The 18,896-nt window shown below is 47.5% G+C and overlaps 1 protein-coding gene across 1 annotated transcript; it reads left to right on the top strand.

Annotated features, from left to right (window-relative positions):
• The first annotated feature begins 4,510 nt into the window (after positions 1-4,510).
• On the top strand, positions 4,511-5,350 carry LOC136537239 (uncharacterized). The gene has a single exon (XM_066529279.1). It carries the CDS (start codon positions 4,511-4,513, stop codon positions 5,348-5,350), a length of 840 nt encoding a protein of 279 aa, XP_066385376.1.
• Positions 5,351-18,896: the final 13,546 nt, after the last annotated feature.

Here is an 18,896-nt window from a genome sequence, read left to right as displayed (position 1 = left end):
CCATCTATCCAATCGTCATACAAACCAATCTATCAACTCCTTATGCCCTAATTCCCCTCTCTCAACCCCTCTTGCTATTCATTGAGTTTTCCGACGAGATTCAGCGGCATCCTAGGCGGCTTTGCTGATTCTAGGAGATCCTCCACGTGCTCCTCCCTGATGGGTCTTTCTAGGAGAAGTTCGGGAGCTTTTTTGGCCAAGAACAAGCTCTACATCGGTCTCACCGGTCTTTAGATTGGTTTGATCGATTACGCCATGTTCTTGCTGCGTTACAGGTTGTGTGCAACCTCTTTGGGCATCCAAGGCCCTGTTGGTTTGGGGTCATCCTCAACATCAACATACTTTTTGGCGACTTCGCTGGAGAAAGCGAAGCGAATCAAGAATCAATCTACTAGCAACATGGGAGGCAACGATGGTGCTGCCACCGACAAGGGTGACAAGACCAGCCCCTTCAATGAGGCTAACATGATCTTTTCTCAATCCATGGACGAGCTTCTAGATGAGTTGTGCCAAAAGCTTCAGGCCAAGCTCGATGCTGATGTCAAGGCTTTCTTGGAGAGCTACACCAAGAATCGACACGACAAGGTCACTCAGTTCCATGAACCCTCCTACGGCGATGCTACCGCTTCTAAATCTTCAGACGCCGAGGAGAAGGGCAACGGAAAAGCTAAGTATGACGAGGAGGTAAATACCGATGCTTATCCTACTCATGTCAATTTTGCTCAGATATTGATAGATGAAAGAAAATTGCATAGTAATAACCTTCAGCATCTTTCTAATCTACTTCAAGCACGTATGGATAAGTTAGAGGGCAAGACAATCGATTGTGATCAATCGGGTGCCGTGCAGCAACCTCAATTCGGTATGTCTTTGAATTTTTATGAAAATCAAACCTCTCATGCTTCCGCTAGCCAATTTCAATCAGCCCCTTTAGCATCTGAAACCGATAAGGCTGGTCAACCTGGTGCTAGCACATCTACACATACAGGTGTTGGTGCATAAAGTTTGGGTCGAGCTCTTCGAACCGATTATGGAGCATCAACGAATAGAGCTTCAGCGGGACATAATGTTTTACCAAACCCACTGAAGTCACCTAGTCAAATTCCTACATTTAATGTTACTCCTAATGCTCCTACTACCGATTTTGATGATGCTTTGAATCGGTTTAAGGATGAATTGGCTAAATCTCTTGAGACTAGTTTAGGAGTGCAACTTAAATCTTATAGGAATACTTATCAAAAGTTGTACCCTTCTACTTATAATTTTATGAAAGCACCTGATGGGTGGAGGGTACCTGACTTTTAGAAATTTAGTGGTGATGATAGTAAATCAACCATGGAGCATATTAGTATGTTTCTTGCACAATTGGGTGAAGCTAGTGCTTATGGTTTTATGAAAGTTCGTAATTTTCCTTTCTCTTACTGGCATAACTTTTGCATGGTTTATTTCATTACCATCTTGTTCTATTGGTTCATGGGTTGAATTAGAGAAGAAATTTCATAATCACTTTTATAGCGGTGCTCATGAAACAAGATTGTCTCATCTTGCATCAGTTCGTCAAGGGCATGTGAGTCCATCCATGATTTTTTCAAACGATTTCGAGAGATTAAGAACCGATGTTTCCATTTAAATATTTCTAAAAGAGATTTTACTGATTTATGCTTTACTAGTTTATGTTCTAGTATTAGAGAGAAGCTTGACCATTATGAGTTTCACAATGTTAATCAACCTATGCAAAAGACCGTTTCAATTGAATCGTGCTTTAAAGAGTCTCGTGATGCTTATAAATCTCATCGTTAGAATGTGCATTTTGTTGGTGATTGTTTTGATGATTCTGATGATGATAATAAAGAATGTTTAGCTGCTGAAATTAAATAGCCAGTAGAGAATAAATTGGTTACTTATCCTTCTCTCAAGCCGATTCATAAAAATCAGAATGAGGAAATGAAATTTACTTTTGATTTCTCTAAATAAGACCGAATCTTTGATGAATTATTGAAATTTGGTTATATTAGAATCAATTATACATTACCTTCAACTGATGAGTTAAAGAGAAGGGCTTATTGCAAATATCATAATTCTTTTTCTCATGCCACTAATGATTGCAATGTTTTTTGTCGGCAAGTCCAATCGACCCTTAATGAGGGACGATTGAGTCTTACTGAAATGCAAGTTGACAAGACTCCTTTTCCATGCACATGGTTGAAGCAAGGGCGCCCACTATTTTGATTCGTCCAGAGCAAGCCAATAAAGCCCAAGGCAAAAACATGATTATCGGCGAACCACGTGTAGCACCGAATGTCGAAACTGAATTCGAGGCGCAAAGTGGTGCTTGAGAAGGATGATGAAGGCAAGAACAAGTTGAAGATCACCGCTGGATCAACGCAATATTTGAAAAGGCAGCTGGTGGTATGAAATGATAGTGGCATAGGCAGAGGCTGGCTAGGCCGACTCCACCAGTTGGCTAAGTCGACTCTAGTACATAGCAGGGCTAGTTGGCTCAATCGACTCAAGGAGTCAGGCTTAGCTAACTCTGCCACCACCTTAGCCAAGTCAGCTAAGACGAACTACGCCAGTCGACTTAGCCAAGTCTCCTAGTTCCAACAGCTTCAGCAGTCTTCGGTGTTCGTGTTTTGCGTACATTTGTTCCACAATGACCGAAGATTGGCACCTAGAAGACAAATGAGAAGAAGAATCAGGGAGAGTTCGTGAAGAAGCAATGCACCTTTGACAGGCTCATGGCCAAGTATAAGCAACAAAAGGCCGATTCCCAGAATCGGCCGTTTAAAAAAGAGAGTCTACTCCGCCTAAGCGGGAAGATGACAAGATCAAGCAATTGGCGGTGGTGCAACCAACAGCTCCGTCTCAGAGAGTTGTTCCTCGTGTTTCTCGCTGGGGTCCCCCGATTCCACCTCTGGTTACACTACAATGGGGTCCTTATGGAGTTTGGGTGCCATATCCTTCGGTAGCACCCGTGCATAGCCAACAAAGGTGGGGAGATCTTGCTGGTTCAATTTCAAGACCCTCTGTCTTTAGCTGATTGAACAATTTTCAATCGAGCTCTAGCGATACAAATCAAGATCGTCTGATTACCTCCAGGACTTTGACTCCACAAGAGTCGAGAAAGGCACCAATGCAGCAAGTTTATGTGCCTAAGAAGGTTGAGATTCCCATCATTCCCCCACCAAGAGCTAGGCCTTAATCGGTTATCACAGTTGGCTCCATGGAAGCTCCTGTCACTAATCATGATGGGCCAATTGTAATCGAAGAAATTTCGGCATCTAAGCAAGATGAAGCTTCTAAAGATGTTTTTGGAATTGGAGAGAAGAAACGTGTCGAAGGAGATTCCAAGTACCGACAACCTATACGGTGTCCTCGTGGGTTGAATAAAACTCAATGGTGCAAATGGCAGCGTGCCCGACATAAGCAACAGAAGAGGGAGAGCTTGCCAAGATGGAGAATGAAATCTTCAACCCTATACATGTTGAAATCCCTCTAGAAGGTCGAAACGCTACTACTGCTGCTGGATAGTCAGCTAAGTCGACTCTAGAGTTGTCTAAGCAGACTCCTATGTTGAGGTAGTCAGCTAAGCCGACTCCTGAGTCGGCTAAGCCGACTTTGCTTGCCCTTACTGCTTTGGAAGCTCTAGAGTCAGCTAAGTCAACTTTTGAGTCAGCTGAGCTGATTCCTGCTGTCCTGAGTGCCTTTGAGGTGTCTTCTGATGATTTCACTACTACTGTTGCTGCTCTAGGTTGGCATGGAGGTTCCTGACGAGGAGATGGTTGACTATGAGCCTATGTAACACCTCTGGTGTTACGAGTTTACTTAGCACCGTGATATAGGCTTAAGAGAAATTATCAACACGAGTTCCATGGATTTTAAATTTTAAACTCGCATGCAATGATAAAACAAACCTTACGTGAGTCACTTTTGCGATTAAGAAAAACTAAACGAACATTGTAGGTGAGTTCATGTTAGGTGAAAACCTGCTAATGAGATCCTAATAGGAAACATGTAATAAGTTGTCTTACTTGTTTGGCTTTGGTCGACGTTTTAAAAATTTTGTTGGTCACTGTTCCGACCGCTTGGCCCCTGGGGCCCGGTATCAATGGCGATGGGATGCCCCTGCCTTGCTTGTCCCGCTAGAGCCATCGGAGGGCACTGCTCGCGTTGACCCCTCCATTTTCATGTGCATCGCGCCAAGCCCTGCCTGCCTCCGTTGTCGGATACATGGCCACCTTTCTTTCCCGGCAGCCCACGCCTGCCTCGTGCGCCTGTCTGTCTCGGTCTCAACTCTTCTCTTCTGAGCCGAGCGCCCCAGACAAGTACTTCAGTCCGCCGTCGTCGGTTTCTCCCGCGCTCCTCTTCCTTTTTCCCCGCTCGTGGTCACCGCAGCACCACGGCACCTTTTCCTTGCGCGCCTGGGCCCGTGAGGCATCGGCGTCTCTCCTCCTTCTCTCCACGGCGAAACCCGGGCGCAGGCCGCGAGCGCGGTCCCTCCGTGCTTCGCATGCCCCTCGGCCCCGCGTCTGCCTGCTGCTCTTCCTCTCCCTTCAACGTAGCCGCCACAGCGCCCGAGCCGCCGCGCGCTGGCATCCCCGCGGTCCCGCGTGGCACCAGCAGCTCCACGCGCAGCGCGCCCGTGCCAGGCGCGGCCGCATCCCCGCTGCTTGTGCCAGCAGCGCCACCTCTCCCGCTTGCCCCCTTGGTCCTGCGCTGCCCCGCCGTTCAAGCTCTGCAGCGCCTTGCTCCTCCGCGCCTCTGTGGCTCGCGCTTGGTCACCATGGCCGCGGCCACCGTGCCCCGCCGCGCTGGGTCCGTTGCTCTTGGCCGAGCCAGCCGAGCTCTGCCCGGTGTCCGCACCACCATCGCGCCCTGCGCCCGCCACTGCCCAGGACCGTGTCAAGCACAACTCCACAGCCACCGCGGCTCCTCCTTTGGCCGTGCTGGAGTTGCAGTCGCATCGCATCCGCGCCCCATCGTCGCCAACGCGCGCGAGCACGCCTGTCGCCGTGGGTGCTGCGAGCCGAGCTCGTCCTCCACCGCTTCCGTCGCACCTATCGGCGGCCTTATCGTGCGGACGTATGGCTCGCCCTCACCACTGGCTAAGCGCACGCCTCCACCTCCGTGCCATGCTCCGAAGCGTCCCGCCGTGGATCTGTTCGGTCCCTGCGTCGCGCGTCCTCGCTGTGGCCACGCCTCATGTCGCGCGAGCACCAACGCCTCGCTGTCGCAGTACCACGCCGCCTCCACGGCCCACAGTCGTCTGTGCCGCGGTCTCCTGCTGGGTTTCGCCGCCGGCCGGTGGCTCTGCTCCGTGCGCTCTGTTCTTGGGAAGAAGATGAGGTGAGCGAGGGTTTAAATCCAAGACGCAGCTTTATACGGGGTTCCTTTTTGCAAAATACATGACTCATTGAACAGTACTAGTGACCTAGGATTGATTAGAGAAAAGTGTAGGGGTCATTTCATAAATAGGCGGCCACCACGTCATGTTGAGCCTTGTTTGCCCGGCTTGGTCGGCCTGCTGCCGCGCCCTGGGCCGCCCGCGCTGTGACTTGCGCGCTGGGCCGCTCATGCCCCCGTCATGGGTCGGCCTGGGTCTGCTGCCTCCTAGGCCGCGCGCCCTCGTTGGCTTGGCTGGGCCGCCTGGGTGGGAAGGCCGCGCGTGCCCCTGTGGGCTGACCGCTCAGCCGCCTGGGCCGCCGCGCCTTACCACGCTGCTGGGCCGCCGCACGCCTGCGGGCCGAGTTGGCCGCCTAGGCCTGGTCTTGTTGCGTTGTTTTAGTTTTAGTTAATTTAGTGCCTTTCAAAAATTGAGAATGAAGTGTAGAAAAATTATAAAAATGCCAAACCAGTTTTGTAGTCTCCTAAAATCGTGATCTACCTGCTAGTATGATTTGTTCACATAGTGGATAATGTTCTTAGGAAGCTATATAATTAATTAGAGATAATTAATACTAATATTATGAAAAGGGGAACTTGTAGGAATTAATATGGTAAGTTGGTAATATTGTTGAATCTAAAATTTGTATAGTAGACTCCTAGCAGTAGTAGTTACTCGCCGTAATTTTTGTAGCTCCGGAATAACTAGTTGCTAATTAGATAATGATGTCTTATTTCAAATAATGATTAAATCGATAGGATAAGATAAAGAAACACCGTCGGTTTATATAACTAAATTAATCGTTGGGAAATACGCCTTATCCGACAACGGGAATATGTAGCCTATGTACAGTCGTCGTTAGAACTAACTCGTTACTCGAGAGTCGTAAAGTGTATTTATACGAGTCACGATTGCAGTTGATTAATTACATCTTTGCATTGCATCGCATGCATATCATATAGGTACAATGATGGATCAACGGATCGATCGAAGGATGGTTGGGAATCCGAAGATGATGCAATGGGCCTTCTATCCAGTTGATGATGGATGATCTGAAGATGCAGACACTAATTTTTAATATATCTTACCCAGGCAAGCCCCGGTGCATAACCCCTACTTTCTGCAATTTAAATTATATTTGTGCATTAAGTTTCAAGGAGTTGAATGAAACCACTTGCATATATATCTTTATCCTATGAGTCTTACTAGTATGACAGGATCGGGTAGATTGCTATGCTACAGAATTCCGGTAGAAGTCGAGTGATTGACTGTCACTCGCGAGAGATAGGAAATATATTATTATTGGATTACTATCACTTGGAAAATATGAAAATTGTGGAAAGAAAAATGGTGACCGGGCAGGGATATGATTTGGGTATTGGTGGGTGTAAGAAGTTGTGTCGCCGCGGAGGCGGGTCATAGCTTGGTTACACCGTTTTTTTCCCTGTCTGGTCGGTTAAGGACCGATCGTTGCATATGACTCTAGGCAGGTCACAGACTTATTATCCCGAGCACATACTTGTGTATGGGTGCTTGGAAGACTTGTTGCTCTCTTGTCGCGGATCTGGCTCTTTCCGGACCGACTGTTAGGGTTTTATTTTGGTGGAGGAGGTCCTTGCACCGCACTGAGTCCGGGACTCAGGGGCGGGGGCTTGGAGTCCCAGTTTGGACGGGGACCTGGACACCCGGGACAGGAGAGTGATGGGTCGGTCCTGCTTGTGCCTGGGGTACAAGCGGGGCGTGTGTTTTCGGGGTACCCAGCTGGGGGCATTGATTCGCGAATCGCCGGGCTATCCGGTACGGCTTGTCTGCGGTTTAGCATCGTAGTAAGAACTAAAAGATGAAAGATGGAAGATGGACAAAGGAAACCTGATTGCTTATCACCTGCTTGAAAGTAGCACAGGTGCTTACATAGAATGGTTAGTTAATGAACCAATGCGGCTTTAATAAAAATCGAATATAAGGACGCACGCTTAGTAATGCTTTCTGCAAATGCAACCCACAAACCAGATAGCCTTGCATATCCTTGGAGTCTGTTCTTTTCTCCTGTCGGATAAGTCTTGCTGAGTACAATTGAGTACTCAGGGTTTCATTCCCCCTGTTGCAGGTGACAGGTGGACGCTTGAGCTGACCTTTATGTGTGGATTCCTCCTGGTGGGCTCAGAGAGGATTTCCTTTACGCTGCGATCGTAGTTGTTATTTATAACTCTCACCAAATGTTTTTTATGAATGACAGTACTACAACTGTGTCATAATTTACGTATCAATAATTCATCATGCCATGATTAGATATCTATTTCCGCTGTAATTCTGATCACATGTCTATATTCCGCTGTATATTAAATTGTTTATAACTCTGATAACATGATTTCATTCTGCTGTTATATTAATAAATATTATACTCTAATGTTATATTAAAAGTGATGTAAGAAATGGTTACGAATGATGTAAGCTTTATTCTCTCATTTGTGATTCTGGTGGTAAAAATGTGGATTTTCGGATTCTCCCCTGGGGTGTGTCCGATGGAACTGAGTAATCTAGTGTTCTCCCCTGAGTGCTTAGTGTCTAATGGAAGACAAGCACTCCTGTGAGGCATTAAATTAGGCGGTTCTGCCACAGGTGGTATCAGAGCATAAATGAGGAAATAAAGCTTCGAAAACCTTTTCTAAACTAAAAATTGACAACCCATTGTTGCAAAAAGTTAGGACGTTGCATGCGAAGTTATATACGTAGCCCTATTACTATGGTTATGTATCCAGGATAGATGGCACTCTGCTGACTTAGATAGGCTTGATCAAGTTTTCTGCAGGTGCACTGACTCGAGCATAGTTCGATAGTATTGACTAGTTACAGGGAGAGAACGATGTGCCAAAATTCTGAGAACGGTTGCCCTATATGTTGGCAACGGTGAAAGGACGTATAGGACGCGCATTCATGCATATCCCATTTGTGCATTGTAGTACTCGTATTACTTGCAGATACACCGTCCATAGGGGTCACGCGTGTCGTATTGTGCATGAATGTCTCGTCCTATTCTAGAGTTAGGTCTGAACTGTGGCTTCGTGTTTCGCGTTCGCCCGTGGTTCGCGCCGGTCATGACCCACGTCTCCCCGTACCCCTTTCTGCGCTCTTGTCGGACCCTTGCCCTGTAGTCGTACTAGTCAGTAATGGCATCGCACGTCGCTCGCCTCGAACTCGTGGAATTTGGTCGATCCACCATAGTGATTTCGCGCGGGAACCCTGGTGAACCGCGCCAGGACCACTGAACGCTCTGCCTTTATAAGTAGAGCCTGGCTTAGCCATTGGTACCACCACTCAGCGCACTTTAGCTCGCTTAGCTTCTCCTTTGAGCCAGTTTTTCACTCAGCCTTCCTTGCAACCACCGCCAGAGATGGCAGGAGCCTGGGTTAGCACCTACTGCCTGAATGTTGAGGGGTTTCCCAAAATCCTACATGCCACCCTGCAAAAGCTCGGAGTCAATGATCACCCCGAGTATGAGGGCCGTGAGTATGAGGAGCATGGCACCGAGCGGTGTGAGGTTACAGTCTACATCGGGAAGAGTGAAGAGTTCCCTAACCTCACCGAAGCCTGGAGTGTGACCGCAACTGGGTTTAGCTTCATTGACACCTACCAGGTTGTGGCCTGCAAAGCCTTATGGTACCTCTGCCAGATCTATGAGGAGCCCATTGCCCGTACCCCCATGCGGTTCTTTCCACCTTTGGATAGGAACCGGCGGGCATGGAGGGCTCGCATGGAGGCTTTGCAAGGGCAGGATGTGCAAGAGGACAGTCCCACCGTGGTGCACTTGACCACGTACCTGCTCGCTCTAGACGAGCAGTATGACCGGCAAGCCTTGGAGCTGAGGGCGTGCCTTTGGCGCGCCGAGGAAGCCGAGGTCTTCAACCGGATGCTCCAGGTGCAGCTCGCCAAAGCGCATGCCAGCGCTGCAGCTGCTGAGAGCCGAGAGGCTACCATGGAGGAATCTCTGAAGGAGGCTGAAGATCGGCATGTCCATCAGCTGGGTGAGGCCTATCTGTTCACTAGGGCCAGGCGGAGGTCGCTGGTTGATGGAAGGCAGGATGCCCCGATTTTGGAAGGGATCCCTCTCCACCCGCCAGAAAGAAGAAGAACTGGAGTTATAGCACCACCCGCACCTCCACCTTCGGAAGTGTCAGATGAAGAGCCCTTGGTTCCTCTCACTCAGCCGTTGCCCCGTGAGGATGTAGACTAGTTGCCTTGGGACGTTGTGCCCGTAGTAGTAGTGTTTTTCGTTGCTGTCCCCCTGTATTTTACTCTTGCCGTTGTTGTCGTCCGTAGTTGTTGAGATCGTCCAACCGTAGGTGAATGCTATGTCGTGAATGTGAGCCTGAATGCCTATACGTTGTACCCGTGTAAGATCGTTGGAACATGCATTTTAATTATTTCGCTGTGTTTATTGCGTTCATTTACTTTAAAGTCTTGTTAGGCTTGCTCTAAGTTTTCAAGGGCGATGATAAGTGAGTTACAAGAGAAGTTGACATTCAGATGCCAAGCAGATCAGCCGTGATTGGATGTTATTGGACACTGTATCGACTAACTTTGGATGTCCCAACAGAACACTTGAATCTTTTTAAAACAAATCCGTCGTTGGATTTGAATTCTTTGTCCCTTGTTGTGGAGGGAAACCTTTGTTGTTGAATTTTTCCCTTGCGATACCCCCTTACTCTGTGGTCTATGACCCCACTGCCTTCATGGCGTGTAAGTTGGTGATAGTTGCCTGGTTAAAAGCTTATGGTGCCGCGACAAAACCGAGGGCTCCATGTGGAACAGCTGCCACATGTGACGCTGCTCGGCACGCGCTGGTATCGAGGTTGTTAACCAAGTACCTTTACCAAGTTACATCGCCGTACTATTTGTTTTAAAGTTTTTCTCCTTGAAAATGTTCGGGTGTTCAAACGGGAAATCCATAATGGGGATGCAAAAGTGTCTTTCAAGGTAAAAAGGAGATGGTTTGGAGAAAGGAAGTATGACATGATCTGGGTTTACAGAAAAGACGGATGTGGTCGAGGAAGGTCAGCAGTGGATAGTCGGGAGTAGTTGCAAAAGTCTGAGTGGACGTTTTGTCCCAAGCCCTGTGCTTAGTTGACCGTGCTACGCATGCCGGGTCATTTCGCTACGTGCCCTGCGAACGCCGTCGATGTCGGGTCCATTATCGTCCCGTTTTCGCGTGACCGCGGCATCATGCAGTGCACACCGTCTTTGTGCACTGTGTGTTGCTCCTTTTCCAGCATCCGGTCAGCTCCCGACTCTCGTGCCTCGTCCCCGTACCGGACCCCCCCATTTCCCTTTCTTTTCCTTCTTCTTTTGGTGACACGACCGCCCGCACGCCTGCCTCATCGAGCGGACCTCCTCTCTTCTCCTTTATTTCCCCCTCCGTCGCTCACGCAGGGAGCGCAACATGTCCAAATCTTATCTCCACTCCGGTGTGTTGTTTTCCCCTCTTCGTTCGCCTCTATAAATACCCTTGGTCCTTGCTTTTCTCCTTCATCCCCATTTCCCCTCACCTTTGGAGCAGAACTACGAAATCCAGTCGATGTTGTGAAGCTATGTTCGTCTGTCTGAGGTGATGGTGTGATCGAAGAAGAAGGAAGGATCCGGTTCGTCGAAGAAGTTCAAGTTCCCTTTTGGGTAGTCAATCTTAGGGTTCATGATGTTTTACTTCTCAGTCGACTGTTTCTGGATTTGTTGGTGCTACGCCATGTTTTGGATAATCATTATCTTGTTGTTTCTCCATTGTCCTCGTCTATCCCGACTTTGGGAGTAGGTCTTGGGTGTATCAAGTTGCTCTTAACCAGGTATTCCTAGATCCCCGTGTGGTTTAGTGTTCAAAGTCATGTAATCTTTCGTGTAATCCCTGATCTACGGAATGTAATCGCGTTTCCCCTTTTCTGCTTCCAGTTTCGAATCTCGGGACGAGATTCTTTTTAAGGGGGGTTGGTTGTAACACCTCTGGTGTTACGAGTTTACTTAGCACCGTGATATAGGCTTAAGAGAAATTATCAACACGAGTTCCATGGATTTTAAATTTTAAACTCGCATGCAATGATAAAACAAACCTTACGTGAGTCACTTTTGCGATTAAGAAAAACTAAACAAACATTGTAGGTGAGTTCATGTTAGGTGAAAACCTGCTAATGAGATCCTAATAGGAAACATGTAATAAGTTGTCTTACTTGTTTGGCTTTGGTCGACGTTTTAAAAATTTTGTTGGTCACTGTTCCGACCGCTTGGCCCCTAGGGCCCGGTATCAATGGCGATGGGATGCCCCTGCCTTGCTTGTCCCGCTAGAGCCATCGGAGGGCACTGCTCGCGTTGACCCCTCCATTTTCATGTGCATCGCGCCAAGCCCTGCCTGCCTCCGTTGTCGGATACATGGCCACCTTTCTTTCCCGGCAGCCCACGCCTGCCTCGTGCGCCTGTCTGTCTCGGTCTCAACTCTTCTCTTCTGAGCCGAGCGCCCCAGACAAGTACTTCAGTCCGCCGTCGTCGGTTTCTCCCGCGCTCCTCTTCCTTTTTCCCCGCTCGCGGTCACCGCAGCACCACGGCACCTTTTCCTTGCGCGCCTGGGCCCGTGAGGCATCGGCGTCTCTCCTCCTTCTCTCCACGGCGAAACCCGGGCGCAGGCCGCGAGCGCGGTCCCTCCGTGCTTCGCACGCCCCTCGGCCCCACGTCTACCTGCTGCTCTTCCTCTCCCTTCAACGCAGCCGCCACAGCGCCCGAGCCGCCGCGCGCTGGCATCCCCACGGTCCCGCGTGGCACCAGCAGCTCCACGCGCAGCGCGCCCGTGCCAGGCGCGGCCGCATCCCCGCTGCTTGTGCCAGCAGCGCCACCTCTTCCGCTTGCCCCCTTGGTCCCACGCTGCCCCGCCGTTCAAGCTCCACAGCGCCTTGCTCCTCCGTGTCTCTGTGGCTCGCGCTTGGTCGCCATGGCCGCGGCCACCGTGCCCCGCCGCGCTGGGTCCATTGCTCTTGGCCGAGCCAGCCGAGCTCTGCCCAGTGTCCGCACCACCATCGCGCCCTGCGCCCGCCACTGCCCAGGACCGTGTCGAGCACAACTCCACAGCCACCGCGGCTCCTCCTTTGGCCGTGCTAGAGTTGCAGTCGCATCGCATCCGCGCCCCATCGTCGCCAACGCGCGCGAGCACGCCTATCGCCGTGGGTGCTGCGAGCTGAGCTCGTCCTCCACCGCTTCCGTCGCACCTATCGGCGGCCTTGTCGTGCGGACGTATGGCTTGCCCTCACCACTGGCTAAGCGCACGCCTCCACCTCCGTGCCACGCTCCGAAGCGTCCCGCCATGGATCTGTTCGGTCCCCGTGTCGCGCGTCCTCGCTGTGGCCACGCCTCACATCGCACGAGCACCAACGCCTCGCTGTCGCAGTACCACGCCGCCTCCACGGCCCACAGTCGTCTGTGCCGCGGTCTCCTGCCAGGTTTCGCCGCCGGCCGGTGGCTCTGCTCTGTGCGCTCTGTTCTTGGGAAGAAGATGAGGTGAGTGAGGGTATAAATCCAAGACGCAGCTTTATACGGGGTTCCTTTTTGCAAAATACATGACTCATTGAACAGTACTAGTGACCTAGGATTGATTAGAGAAAAGTGTAGGGGTCGTTTCGTAAATAGGCGGCCACCATGTCATGTTGAGCCTTGTTTGCCCGGCTTGGTCGGCCTGCTGCCGCGCCCTGGGCCGCCCGCGCTGTGACTTGCGCGCTGGGCCGCTCGTGCCCCCGTCATGGGTCGGCCTGGGTCTGCTGCCTCCTGGGCCGCGCGCCCTCATTGGCTTGGCTGGGCCACCTGGGTGGGAAGGCCGCGCGCGCCCCTGTGGGCTGACTGCTCAGCCGCCTGGGCCGCCGCGCCTTACCACGCTGCTGGGTCGCCGCGTGCCTGCGGGCCGAGTTGGCCGCCTAGGCCTGGTCTTGTTGCGTTGTTTTAGTTTTAGTTAATTTAGTGCCTTTCAAAAATTGAGAATGAAGTGTAGAAAAATTATAAAAATGCCAAACCAGTTTTGTAGTCTCCTAAAATCATGATCTACCTGCTAGTATGATTTGTTCACATAGTGGATAATGTTCTTAGGAAGCTATATAATTAATTAGAGATAATTAATACTAATATTACGAAAAGGGGAACTTGTAGGAATTGATATGGTAAGTTGGTAATATTGTTGAATCTAAAATTTGTATAGTAGACTCCTAGCAGTAGTAGTTACTCGCCGTAATTTTTGTAGCTCCGGAATAACTAGTTGCTAATTAGATAATGATGTCTTATTTCGAATAATGATTAAATCGATAGGATAAGATAAAGAAACACCGTCGGTTTATATAACTAAATTAATCGTTGGGAAATACGCCTTATCCGACAACGGGAATATGTAGCCTATGTACAGTCGTCGTTAGAACTAACTCGTTACTCGAGAGTCGTAAAGTGTATTTATATGAGTCACGATTGCAGTTGATTAATTACATCTTTGCATTGCATCGCATGCATATCATATAGGTACGATGATGGATCAACGGATCGATCGAAGGATGGTTGGGAATCCGAAGATGATGCAATGGGCCTTCTATCCAGTTGATGATGGATGATCTGAAGATGCAGACACTAATTTTTAATATATCTTACCCAGGCAAGCCCCGGTGCATAACCCCTACTTTCTGCAATTTAAATTATATTTGTGCATTAAGTTTCAAGGAGTTGAATGAAACCACTTGCATATATATCTTTATCCTATGAGTCTTACTAGTATGACAGGATCGGGTAGATTGCTATGCTACAGAATTCCGGTAGAAGTCGAGTGATTGACTGTCACTCGCGAGAGATAGGAAATATATTATTATTGGATTACTATCACTTGGAAAATATGAAAATTGTGGAAAGAAAAATGGTGACCGGGCAGGGATATGATTTGGGTATTGGTGGGTGTAAGAAGTTGTGTCGCCGCGGAGGCGGGTCATAGCTTGGTTACACCGTTTTTTTCCCTGTCTGGTCGGTTAAGGACCGATCGTTGCATATGACTCTAGGCAGGTCATAGACTTATTATCCCGAGCACATACTTGTGTATGGGCGTTTGGAAGACTTGTTGCTCTCTTGTCGCGGATCCGGCTCTTTCCGAACCGACTGTTAGGGTTTTATTTTGGTGGAGGAGGTCCTTGCACCGCACTGAGTCCGGGACTCAGGGGCGGGGGCTTGGAGTCCCAGTTTGGACGGGGACCTGGACACCCGGGACAGGAGAGTGATGGGTCGGTCCTGCTTGTGCCTGGGGTACAAGCGGGGCGTGTGTTTTCGGGGTACCCAGCTGGGGGCATTGATTCGCGAATCGCCGGGCTATCCGGTATGGCTTGTCTGCGGTTTAGCATCGTAGTAAGAACTAAAAGATGAAAGATGGAAGATGGACAAAGGAAACCTGATTGCTTATCACCTGCTTGAAAGTAGCACAGGTGCTTACATAGAATGGTTAGTTAATGAACCAATGCGGCTTTAATAAAAATCGAATATAAGGACGCACGCTTAGTAATGCTTTCTGCAAATGCAACCCACAAACCAGATAGCCTTGTATATCCTTGGAGTCTGTTCTTTTCTCCTGTCGGATAAGTCTTGCTGAGTACAATTGAGTACTCAGGGTTTCATTCCCCCTGTTACAGGTGACAGGTGGACGCTTGAGCTGACCTTTATGTGTGGATTCCTCCTGGTGGGCTCAAAGAGGATTTCCTTTACGCTGCGATCGTAGTTGTTATTTATAACTCTCACCAAATGTTTTTATGAATGACAGTACTACAACTGTGTCATAATTTACGTATCAATAATTCATCATGCCATGATTAGATATCTATTTCCGCTATAATTCTGATCACATGTCTATATTCCGCTGTATATTAAATTGTTTATAACTCTGATAACATGATTTCATTCCGCTGTTATATTAATAAATATTATACTCTAATGTTGTATTAAAAGTGATGTAAGAAATGGTTACGAATGATGTAAGCTTTATTCTCTCATTTGTGATTCTGGTGGTAAAAATGTGGATTTTCGGGTTCTCCCCTGGGGTGTGTCCGATGGAACCGAGTAATCTAGTGTTCTCCCCTAAGTGCTTAGTGTCTAATGGAAGACAAGCACTCCTGTGAGGCATTAAATTAGGCGGTTCTAACACAGCCTACTCCAAAGAGAGTGGAGGTCAATATAGTTGTTTTATCTGCTGATTACTACATCGTGGCAGATGACTCCACGGCATAAGAATTTAATTTTGTAATGAAAAGTGTTGTATTTTAGAAACCAGATGACTCCATCAACCATCTCAAGCCTTTACATGTGAAGGGCCATATCAATGGCACACCGGTCCATAGCATGCTAGTGTACACTGTACAGTGGGGCATAGTGAACTTGATGTCGTATCCGCTTTACAAGAAGCTCGGTGGCACTAATGAGGAGTTGATCAAGACCAACATGACGATCAATGGTGTCAGAGGAGGTGCTCCTATTCCAGCCAGAGGAGTTGCTAACATGGAGCTCACCATTGGAAGCAAGACTTTGGCCACGACGTTTTTCATCGTCGACGTGCAAGGTAGCTATAACTTGATACTTGGGCGTGATTGGATCCATGCCAATCGTTGCGTGCCATCTAGCTTGCACCAATTTCTCATCTAATGGGTGGGAGATGTTGTTGAGGTCGTGCATTCAGATTCATTGGCTGATGTTGCTGTAGCCGATGCTACTACACTAGGGGGGCACGATGCTATTGCTTGCTTATCTGGTAGAGATCTTTCTAGTTTTGAATTTATTAGTGTTACCAGGCAAGGTTTTATTCCTGTGTCCTTGAAGCCGGTTGAAAATCGGCTCAATATCATCATGTAGTCATTATTATAATGGATGCTAACGTTGAATGGTTAAAACATCGTGTTGAACAGTATCAGACTAATAAGACCGATGCCTGTGAGGCTATTGATGATTTTGATGAGCTCGATAAGTTGGGCCAAGGTTTTACGTCACCCGACCCTTTGGAACAAGTTGATATTGGGGATGGCTCTGTGCCCCGGCCAACGTTTATTAATCAAAATTTGGAAGCCGATTACAAAGTTGAGTTAATCGCGCTTCTCAAGGAATATGTTGATTGTTTTGCATGGGATTATACAGAGATGTCTGGATTGAGCCGAGAGCTTGTTGAGCATCGGCTCCCTATTAAGAAAGGATTTAGGCCTTTCAAGCAAAAACCCCATCGATTTAATTCTACAATTTATGATAGGATTAAAGAAGAGATTAATCGGCTGTTGCAAGCGGGGTTTATCTAGCCATACAGGTATGCGGAGTGGGTCTCTAGTATCGTGCCTGTTGAGAAGAATGATTCTAGGAAGATCAGAGTATGTATTGATTTTAGAGATCTGAATAGAGCTACTCCAAAAGATGAGTATCCTATACCTATAGCCGATATGCTTACCAATGATGCTTCAAGACACCGGGTTATTAGCTTTCTTGATGGTAATACCGGTTATAATTAGATTTTCATGGCCAAGGAAGATATGTCTAAGACAGCCTTCATATGTCCTGGGTTTGTTGGTCTTTTTGAGTGGGTTGTGATAACATTTGGGCTAAAGAATGTAGGTGCTACTTATCAAAGAGCTATAAATTTGATTTTCCATGATTTAATTGGGGTGATTATGGAGGTGTACATTGATGATATTGTGATCAAACTGGCCACCCATAAATCTCATTTGGCCGATTTGTGTCTTGCTCTTGAGAGGATGCGCCACTATGGATTGAAGATGAACTCACTCAAATGTGCTTTTGGAGTATCGGCTGGAAAGTTTTTAGGCTTCATAATTCATGATAAGGGCATAGAGGTTGATCCCAAGAGGATAGAGAAGATCAAGAAAGTTCAGGCATCTACGTGCAAGAAGGACTTGCAAAAGTTCTTGGGAAAAGTGAACTACTTGAGGAGATTTATTACTAACTTGTCTAGGAAAATTATTCCTTTCACCCCTATATTGAAGCTGAAGGATGAATCTGAGTTCACTTGGGGGGCAAAACAACAAGAGGCATTCGAAAAGATAAAGGAATATTTGTCAACACCACCGGTTCTTCGTGCACCTAGGAGAGGAGTTTCTTTCAAGTTATATATTGCTACCGAAAAGAAGATAATCGGGGTTGTTTTGACTCAAGAAGATGAAGGTAAAGAATATGTGATTGCTTATCTTGGTCGCCATCTTTTTGATCCTAAGACAAGGTATGCCCATATAGAAAAATTATGCTTATCATTGTACTATGCTTGTGCTAAGATGAGACATTATCCTTTGTCTAGTACATGTATTGTTGCTTGCTAGGCCGATGTGATAAAGCACATGTTATATCGGCTAATTCTTCGTGGAAGGATAGGCAAATGGGCATACGCACTAATAGAATATGACTTGACTTTTGAACCATTGAAAATATTAAGAGGTCAAGTTCTTGCTGATTTTATTGTTGAGCATGGTATTGATTTAGATGATGAAGTCAATTACCTTACTTTTACTCCATGAAAATTATACTTTGATGGATCGGTTTGTAAAGATAGCCAAGGTATTGGTATTATTCTTATTTCTCCTAATGGTGCTAAAATTGGAATGTCAAGCCGATTAGATTTCTCTTGTACCAACAATCAAACCGAATATGAAGCTTTATTATTCGAGTTGATCATGTTGCGGTCTATGGAAGTAAAACATGTTGAAGCTTATGGTGATTCTTTGTTGGTATTACAACAAGTTGCTGGTGAATTTCAATGTTTAGAAGGATCACTAAGAACTTGTCTTGATGCTTACCTTGATGTTATTGATTATTTTGCCGAATTTCAAATTCGACATATTTCGAGGCATGAAAATCAAAAGGCCAACATGTTAGCTCAACAAGCATCTAGCTATGATGTCAGTGGATATAATTTCCATATTCAAGAATAGCCGATGCATGAAGATTTTAATTTTTCTTGTGTAGATACAGACCAGTCGGCTCAGACGACTACTCTTCTGCTGTGACCAAGTCAGCTAAGCCGACTACCCTAGTCGTCCAAGCCGACACCTCTAAATCGGCTAAGCCTACCGGCCCTGTTGGCTCAGCTGACTCCCCTGTGACTAGCCCGATCAATTCGCCCGAGAAGCTATCAAATCGGCCCGATATAACTTCCAGTGATGTTGGGGCCGATTTAGAAGATTAGAGGACTCCCTTGTTGAGATATCTACGTGATCCAAGTGCCAAAATAGATAAAAGTGTTCGGCGGAGCGCTTTCAAATATGTATTGTATAATGATGAGCTCTATCGAAGAATCGTCGAAGATTTACTGCTTAAGTGCTTGGGATCAGATTAGGCAAGAGTGGCTATAGGAGAAGTCCATGAAGACATCTGTGGTACGCATCAATCGGCCCTGAAGATAAAGTGGTTATTGCGTAGATCCAGTTTCTATTAGCCTACTATGATGGTCGATTGTTTTCGCTACTACAAAGGTTGCAAAGAGTGCCAAAAG

The sequence above is a fragment of the Miscanthus floridulus genome, chromosome 2, assembly GCF_019320115.1.
Source record: "Miscanthus floridulus cultivar M001 chromosome 2, ASM1932011v1, whole genome shotgun sequence".
In the NCBI taxonomy this organism is placed as follows: domain Eukaryota; kingdom Viridiplantae; phylum Streptophyta; class Magnoliopsida; order Poales; family Poaceae; genus Miscanthus; species Miscanthus floridulus.
Note: the sequence above shows the minus strand (reverse complement) of the source record. Positions and strands in the feature narration are given on the sequence as shown.

Excerpts from the sequence above, each read along its gene's own strand:
- LOC136537239 (XM_066529279.1), top strand. The coding sequence starts at position 4,511 with ATGCCCCTCGGCCCCGCGTCTGCCTGCTGCTCTTCCTCTCCCTTCAAC.